The sequence below is a fragment of the Octopus bimaculoides genome, chromosome 11, assembly GCF_001194135.2.
Source record: "Octopus bimaculoides isolate UCB-OBI-ISO-001 chromosome 11, ASM119413v2, whole genome shotgun sequence".
In the NCBI taxonomy this organism is placed as follows: domain Eukaryota; kingdom Metazoa; phylum Mollusca; class Cephalopoda; order Octopoda; family Octopodidae; genus Octopus; species Octopus bimaculoides.
In genome coordinates, this window is record NC_068991.1 from 32,262,927 (window position 1) to 32,272,362 (window position 9,436).

Here is a 9,436-nt window from a genome sequence, read left to right on the forward strand (position 1 = left end):
TTTAGGTTCTGTAAAGTTAGGACCTGTTTGTACTGTGGGTTCTGACGAGGAATCGGGTTCTGAGGAAAAGCGGTTCTCGTTGATGCTTTGAGTGTTATAGAAAGTAGATGGTTGTTGGTGTTTAATAGTGGTGCAATACGGATCGGAGTTGAGCACGGATAACTGAGGGTCGGAAATCGGAGGGGATGTTGATTTGGGTTGACTAAAAGAGGGGTTAGCAGATGCTACGACAGGTGTCGACATTGACAGCGATGAATGCGCAGGAATTTCACATCGCTGTTCGTCAGAGCTGTCAGCATCATCATTTTCACTACCAGCAACTTCTACACCATCATTGCCACCTATTACTTCGGGTGCTAGATCGTTCATAAACTGACCACTAGGAGCAGCAGTCTCAACAGAAGAAGCAACACCAGACAATTTCAGTGGGTCATCATAACCAAAACTAGTGACAGGAACAGATGATGGAGATGGTGTACCTGCATCGCTGGTGCTAGTAATGAAATGATCTGAGGGCATAAATGAGGGCGAGTCCACGACTTTGCCTTCGTCGGACTGAGAAATTGTCGCAACATCGTTTGCTTCAGAAGAACCAAAGGAGGGAATTTCGGAATGGAAGGGTGCCTGGTGGGTTGGTGATGTTTGAGGTGACAATGAAGAATCTAAAGGGGAAAGTTGTGGTGCTTGGACGTTATCTGGAAATTTATCAACCGCGTTGGCTGAATCAGCCACGGCAGAAGTCGAGTAAACAAAATCGTTATCTTTAACCACATCTACTTCATCATCTTCAATATCATTATATTCGATGAGGGAACTTTCTCCATCGTCATCTTCATCATCGTACTCGTCTTGACTGTGTTGTTGGTCCTCACTGTGTTTCGATGTAAGCACAGTCTGACCTCTAACAAGACTATCATGGTCATATTTCTCATAATCGTCGCTGTCAGAATCTCCACTGTCAACTTCATCGACTTTAGACGATGGCTCATTTAGATGGTGCTGCTGGTATTGTGATAAAGGTGGTGGTGGTGAAGAATCAGACATTCCATAATTACTATTGTCAAGATTAAAATTTTCTCCAGTGTCATGGGTAGCGATTTGAACACGACTAGCATTATAGTTACTGTCATGATCAACAGGGTTATAAGTATTAGAAATTAGCTCACCCGGGGTATAGGATGAAGATGACTGAGCCGAATTGTTGCTGCCGCTGCTGGTGGTATTCGAACTTGGGTTAACCGTGTTGCTTGAGGTGATGTGCGAATCAAAACCGAAGTCATCATCCAGAGGATTAGACGAAGAAATCGATCCAGAAGACATCATCTGATGAGGTGCTGACGGTTGAGGCTGCAGAGGTTCCGACTGGAAAGCACTAGAACTGTAATTATCCAAATTGCCTAAATGGCTATCTCCGAGGAGGTTGCCAACTGAATCCGGCTGGGTCATGTTATTAATGCCTTCGTCAGCCATGGCTCGTTTCTTTATATTTGTGTGTGCTGCACAAATGAAATTTTACGGTCAGATCGTAAATCAATACGTAGTTTTTTGTCTGAAGGCCAAATTAGTAGCACTTTCAGCAATCCTTCACAGTAACAATTTTTTTTTTCAAGATAGAATGAATGAGAGAAGACAGATTAGTCTTGAATCTCTCTAGTTTGGGATATATATGTATGTGTAAATATCATATACATATATGTATATTGGGTGGGATTTTAAAAAAATATATATTTGTGAATTTATATTGTATGAGCGTACGTATGCGTGCAAGTATTTAATTTAAAATCTACACTGTATATATCCAAATATCCTGGTTTAGGTTAGGTTGTTTTTTTTTTCACAACACGCGAAAATGAACGGTTTGTCCGTTGGTGGTTGACCCAGCGGGGTTTGCAGTGTACGTAGAGAACAGTTGTCTATAATCGAGTGAACAACAAGACGACTACTAAAGATAACGGCAACTGACTGACTGGCAATTAACACAGAAACTGGTGGTCGGTGACGACTACCGCAGTGAGAGGAACAGGAGGAGTTAGTAGGGATACTGTAAGTACAACTACAGAGTAATGGTGTCGGTATGAGTAGGGAAGAACTGATGTGGTAGGAGGCACTCGACTTAACAACAACAGCAGCAGCTGAGTGTTGACCTCTCAGTGATTCAATTGGTTGCGAAGAGGTTTGGCGCTAAACGTAGACCTGGATATACTATGGAATCCGGGCTGCTGCATAATGTACACTCCAACAGACTCGACTACATAATTTATTAATTTCCCCACTACCACCACTTTCACTGGTTATGTTTTTACTATTACGTAACACTTTCTTCCTTTATTTTTTTTATTTACTCTAAAATATACGGTGCACTTCAACTACTACACTATTTCTTTTTCAATTTTTCCACCGGGTGCGGATCTATATATTAACCAAATATATTTTATATAAAAATTGGATGAATGTGTAAAAGCCTATTGCGATAATATACTTTAAATTTAATTCGTCTTCGTAATTTTTACTCTTTTATTTCAGTTGCCCTTTCATAATTTTTACTCTTTTTTTCAATTTCATCAAAAATATTTTTTTAAAGTTATAAATAAAGTTTTTTTTCATGTACGTTTAGATGAAATATGTATGATGGCAGATAATTACTAAAAAGTGCGAATTTATCGATCGTTTGGAAGGCTATGATAGATGATTAGTATATATTATTTCTTGTTACTACTACTATATTTAGGTGACCGTCTTTCTGTCACACCTGACTGATATCTAGTTACTAACTACGGACGTTTTAACCATTCCATCTTTCTGATCGAAGCTGAAGTATTGGTGGTGTCTGGGTTAAACTATTGTGCAAGCCTTATTCACCTTGATCGACCAGATTTATAGAGTTAGCTATATATAGGATGAAACTGCAATGGAAGAGAAGCAAGAACATAAACGCAGATTGCGCTATGTAAGAAATAAATATTTTCTTCGTTATTTTTTTTTTATTTAGAATTTTGTAAGTAAATTGATGTCCAGTCCACACACTGATGCACAACTCTAAGGTTTTATATAAAGTTCCTTTATACTAATTCTATCCATAAAGGTTAATGTGTGCCCCTCTCCTCACAGGTCAGTCCTGTTCCAGTTTTCGTATGATCAAAGGGGATCTAACTGTGATCATCCAGTCATTTTGTATATGCAGAACTATCTTATCCAATTTGTTCATTTTTAAAACTGTAGAGTATGACAGAAGGGAGATTTGCTTGTACAACCATGCAAAAGCTCAATTGATCATTCTCTGTGCTAAAATAGTAGTAGTAATAGCAGTAGTAGCAGTAGCAGTAGTAGTAGTGGTATAGTCTGTTTCAACTATCAATCTGCTACTGACATCGATATATTTTTATTGTGAATGACAAATATTTGGTGAGTGTACATAATCAAAATACTTTACTGTACGGAGTTTCCTCCCTTTAAGTTCTGAGTTCAAATCCCACCATGGTTGACTTTGCTGTTATCCTTCACGAGTCGATAAAAAATACAAGTTAGGTCATCAGTTTGGTTTAATCCGCTATTTGATCTCCCCTGCATTTCCTGATCATGTGTTCATTTAACCAAAAGAAGCATGATCTAAATTGGTGAGGTTATTTAGCTTTATGTCAGCCTGATCCAAATGTTCCAATAACAATCATTCTTTCTTGTTTGGTCCTCTTCCTTCGTAGGTTCTTTCAGCTAGGGTCACTTGGCACCCCTTTATCCAATTCATCACATGTTTCAATCAGTTCAGTTTTGCACACTACAAAAGTGTTAATTGATAGGAAAGAATCCAGGACTCTACTGCTTTCTGGACACTATGCAGAAAATAAATAGCTAGGAATTCCATATAATGGACCCAATGTGAAGTATGCAGGTACAAGAGATGGAATGGAAGCAGAAGTAGGATGATAGTGGAAAACTTCAAATGTAGTAGATAGACAGAAGTAGTCAGCGATAACAACACTCTTGAAATAAAATCTTTTTAAACCTTAGAGGGTGTCCTAAAAGTAGTTGATAGTTTAAATTACAAAGCTTGACAGTAGAAAAGGTCTAGGGGAAATTTATCTCCACTGTAAACAACAGATAGTATGATGCATGGTGACTGAAACATGGGGATGATGTTAGAAGAAGGAAAGAAATGAGAACTGCATGTGTTATGTAGGTTTGAATGACTGATCACAAATGAACTAAGAGAAAACTGAATATAAAAGAAATTAGATGTTGTATGCAAGGAAGAAGAATGAGTAAATAGGGGACAAGATCCAGATGGAAATAACTTGTGAAAAAAGACCCAGAAAGACGTGAGAAGTTATGAAAGTTCAGTTTAGGACAGTGGGTCTCACAAAGGAGATAAGAAGGGACCACAACAGGTAGTAAGACTCTCTGCTAGAGATTTGTCATACCCATGCAAGCATGGAAAAACAGGCTTAAATAATTATGATATATAAAACTCACAGGCATACACATGCATGCACATATATAAAACACACACATATACACACATGCATCACATCACATTTATACATGGCATCCTGGGTAAATATCTTTTACCATAGCTTTTGGTCAACCCATGTCTTGTGAAGGAGACTGAATAAATAGAAATTGTATGAAAACATTGCACCTAGGTAAAGAGATTGGACATGTAGACGTAGCTGTGTGGTAAGAAGCCTGTTTCCCGACCATTCAGGGTTCAGCCCCACTGCGTAACACCTTGGGCAAGTGTCTTCTACTTTAGCCCTGGGCTGACCAAAGACTTGTGATGGGATTTAGTAGATGGAAACTGAAAGAAGCCCATCCTATATATATATATATATATATATATATATATAAGGTAAGAAAATGTAGAGTTGAGGATGTATTGTTAATTTATTTGTATCATAGTTTGAAGTTAAAATTTAAATACAAATAAATTTTAAAACTACAAAAGAAACTCAATAAACCCACGTACATTTTGATTCTGACCCCTTAGGAGTTCATAATTTGAAGCATTTAGGTCAAATTCAATGTTAAGAATTGGTTATCATTTTAAACTGTATGGGAAAGAATATTTTCAGGGTTTTTTTGTTTTTATAAAACAAACAATACATCTTCCTTGAAGGGATTCAAATCAAAAACTAAGGAAGTTTAATTGAATCCCTTCAAAAGAGATGTAACCTTCATTTTATAAAAACAAAAAACCCTGATGAGATACTGCCCAATACAGTTTAAAATAATAACCAATTCTTAACATTGGATTTGACCAAATGCTTTGAATTATGAATTACTAAGGGGCCAGAATCGAAACATATGCAGGTTTTCTGAGTTTCTTTTGTACTCTTAAAATTTATTTGTATTTAAATTTGAACTTCAAACTATGATACAAATAAATTAACTATACATCCTCAACCCTCCATTTTCTTACCTTATTATAATACTTATTATAGTAATCCCTAATATATTATGGAGATTTTCTTCTAATTTGATGGAGATTAATCCAGTGAAATTTTAAATTTACTAATCTCTTATGAGGACATGACATCCTTGAAATGACTATATATATATATTAGATAAAGATAGTTATGGCTGTTCTATGGAGTTACACAGGGTTTCATATCCATAAAGTGCTATCTTTACAGCATCTCTAATGGCTGGTGGCCTATAACCTATCTTCAAAGTGGAGGAAGAAAAGACCTTGTAGCTAGTGGTTGAACACAGACAAATGAGAAGGGTTAAGTATAAGGGGTTGTCTCCCTTAGAGACATAATTGACCAGGTCGGCTTGTGGGTACTAGGACTTCAGTAGGAATCTCCTGAAGAGTAAGCAGGGTCCAAAGACTTCCATCTTGAAATTTAAGATGTTCTTTGGGATGAGGAAGTTCTTTAATATTCTCGCCCATTCAGCAATACACAGCTTGCAACGCTTGCTCCTGTTGATGTAGAGGCCCCAGTTTTTCTAGGATTTTCTATGTGATTAGGTGTGGAATCCCTTCAACCTTCAGGCACCACATGATGCCAAGGACATGGCGTATCATATCTCCAGAATCCTAAACAAGGATCAGTGATTGGAGAGGTGCTGCTTGAAGGTTTTTCCAGAACATCTGCTGTATCTTCATATACTGCTGTTGGTGATGCTGCTTCTATTGATGTTGACATTACTACTTCCGCTGGTGTTGGTGTTGTTAATGCTGGTGTAGGGGACATCATTGAAAGCAGTGTTGGTGTTAACACTGTTGGTGCTATGATGGCCATTGTCATTGCTGTTGGAGCTGTTATTGGCATTATATTGGTGGTGGCGGTTGTTGTCATTATTAGCATTATCATTAGCGATGGTACTGCTGCTATTTTTGTTAAAGTTGCTGTTGTTGGCATTTATACTGACATTCCTGCTACTGTAGTAGCAGTTGGGAAAGCTGCTGCTGCTATTAGATACCACCTCAGCCTCGTAAATGGGCACCCTGGTTTCACATTGGCCTCCTACTGGGCATCTGCTGTTGCCTCTGCATGAGCATCCCACTTCCGCTTGTGGTCTAGGGGTGTTAAGTAAAATACTGTTAATATTGGGGGAACAAGTAAAAGAGATTTTTAGGTTGTGTCTGTTGAATATGTAACCATATGTGGTGTCCACTCTGTCAATTTGCTATTCCATCTATTGTCTTTTCTTCTAAATACATATCCCGCTAAAGAGCATTTTAGGATTTTATTTTCTAGATAATATCTGATAAACCTGTTGCCACCCTTATCCTATTGTTTCTCCACTTATTCATTTTGTTAAACTTCAGCATTCTCTCTTCCATGGCTCTTTGTGTTGATCTTAATTTATTTTCAATGCTCTTGTTGGTAGCCCATGTTTCTGGTGCATATATAATGATAGGCAGCATACAGTGGTTGAATATCTTTCTCTTTAGAAACATTTGGCATTCTTTTAACAAAAGTATTGCACCTCTTAATAAACACCATAAAATAAGCATTCATAAAATATACCTCTCGGTATATTTTATGGATGGGGGCATCTTTCACTCACTCAATCATTACTTCCAACACCAAATTAGATACCTACAGAAGAGTATAAATGATGCATGTACTTTTGTAGTATTGAAAGAAAAATATTTTAAATAGTCAATCACTAATATTTTCATTCATCACATCTGATGCCTCTTATACACAACTTTTCTTTCAAGCTGCTTACTCTCTGTTGTGCATGCACACTGACAATGCACATCCAACGAAGCATACTATCTTCATTTCTTTCAAGCCTACACATGTCCTTGGTGGTCACAGCCCATGTTTCACTGCTGTGTAGCATGGCTGTTTGCATACAGGCATCATACAATCTGCTTTTCACTCTGAGGGAGAGGCTCTTTGTTACCAACAGAGGTAGGACTCTTTGAACTTCGCCCAGCCTATTCTTTTTCTAGCAGCTATGCTCTCAGAACATCCACCTCCACTACAGGCTTGGTCACCTAGGTAGCAGAAACTATCAACAACTTCTAGTTTCTCCCTTCTGGCATTTGATGGAGTCTATTTTTTGTACATTTTTAAAACATAAGATTTATTTCTAATTTCTTTGAGTTATTTTTCCCTCACATAATACATATCCATCTAGCTTTACGTAGGTTGTCCATCCCATCACATGACAGCCCAGCCAAGTGCACTGCTACCCTCAGCTATATAAGGGGAGTCTTCGTGCTATTTTCTTCAGTGAGGTGTATTGACATGGTGGAGTTTGGATCTTCAGCAGAGAACAGTTATTTTGCAGACAGCCTCAGCTAATCTTTGACATGTACACTTGTTCCTGTTCTCTAGCAGAAAGTATGTCCTGTGTGTGTTTTTCATATTCTGTTCAGCATACACCATCATTATGTACCATCTGCTTGTTAAACCATTGTGTATATATTCTGACCATTCTTTCAAGATGTATCTCTACAGCTTTGCCATCTTAACACTTTTTAATGGGTTGAATAAATCATTGCTCTTAATTCTGGTTCCTCGTTCTTCCTTTATCTATACATGCAGCCTTACTCAACCTCAACCTTCAGCCATTAAAACTGTTGACCACTGAAGTTATTTACTGTTTCCATTGATGAATTAATTTAATTTTACTACCACTTTTCTTCAGCTCCATTTGTCAGAGATAACAAGAATAAAATCTCTGACTCAAATTCAGCAGTTTGTACCATTTTCTTTCATCACCATAACAGTTGTCTTGAGGCAATGTTTTCTCTATGGTACTTGACACCTTGTCAGGACACCTATCACTACTGCCACTTTTGGGATTTTCATTTGTCATCTTCACACAGCACTACATCCATTCACGCCATTTCGAACTTGACAAATGCTTGTCCATGGTCATCTTGGATCTCAGCATTCTTTTCACCATCGATTCCAGCAGATTTTTTTTCTCTGCTTGCAATGATTTTTATTTCAACTTTCTTACCTGTGGGAGCTTCACATTACATTTGTGCCGCCATTCAACATCCTTTTTCACAGCAGCTACAGCAACCAATGGATTTCAATATCCTTCTTTGTCAGTGTTTCCACCGCTGCAAGTCCAGCTTACTCATAATCATTCCTTCGTACCAGCTCATTACTTACAACATTTCATGGACTATCTACAGATCATGAACTTTTCACATTTTCACATCACTGGACTCACTTCTTTAGACCCTTCTAAAGACTTGCACCTTGAGCTGTCAGAACATTTTTTTGCAATGGCTTACATCTGTTTTTACAAACTTCTAGCTATTTTTCATAACAATTTATGCATTGTACATGCTTATTTACACTGTCTTGCTCATGCTTTTTTCTCTTTTTTTTATTGTATTTCCTTTTTGTACATTTTTGTTCTTATGATTTGTTGTACATTTTTCCCCTTCTTGCTACAGTTTTTTTGTTGTTTTTTTTTGTTTTCATATCTTTTCCCCGTGGTCATTCTTCTTTTCAGAGGGTAGTTGTAGCAAGCATGTTCACAGTTTGGCTCTTTACCTTTAAGTACCCACATTTTGCTCATCATGTGATGGCCATGTCCATCTAACTTTATGCAGGCTGTCTGCCCCATCCCATGACAGCCCAGCCAAGCACACTACTCTCAGCTATATAAGGGGAGTCTTCCTGTTATTTTCTTCAATGAGGTTGGTTGACATAGCAGAGTTCACATCTTCGGCAGAAAGCAGTTATTCCACAGACAGCCTCAGTTAACCTTTCATGCATACGTTTGTTTCTGTCCTCCAACAGAATATCTCTCTCCTATGTGTTTTTCCTGTTCTATCCAGCTTACATTATCATTATGTATCATCTCCTTGTTAAACCATTGTGTATATATTCTGACCATTCCTTCAAGATCTCTACAGCTTTGCCATCTTAACACTTTTTAAAGGGTTGAATAAATTATTGCACTTAATTCTGGTTTCCTCATTCTTCCTTTATCTGTACACACAGCCTTACTCAAA

The 9,436-nt window shown here is 37.7% G+C and overlaps 1 protein-coding gene across 5 annotated transcripts in view; it reads right to left on the bottom strand.

The window, feature by feature from the left end:
• The window catches only part of LOC106868368 (reticulon-1-A), a 234,477-nt gene extending 232,413 nt beyond the window's left edge, over positions 1-2,064 (bottom strand). For 2 of the 5 annotated variants that reach the window (XM_052971679.1, XM_052971680.1), the window contains exon 1: positions 1,167-2,058. In XM_052971679.1, the coding sequence (XP_052827639.1) occupies positions 1,167-1,470 (304 nt within the window). In that variant the 5' untranslated portion in view covers positions 1,471-2,058. Of the gene's footprint in view, positions 1-1,166 lie in introns of all 5 variants that reach the window. The other 3 variants (XM_052971676.1, XM_052971677.1, XM_052971678.1) reach the window with 3 other exon arrangements.
• Between the last annotated feature and the right edge of the window lie 7,372 nt (positions 2,065-9,436).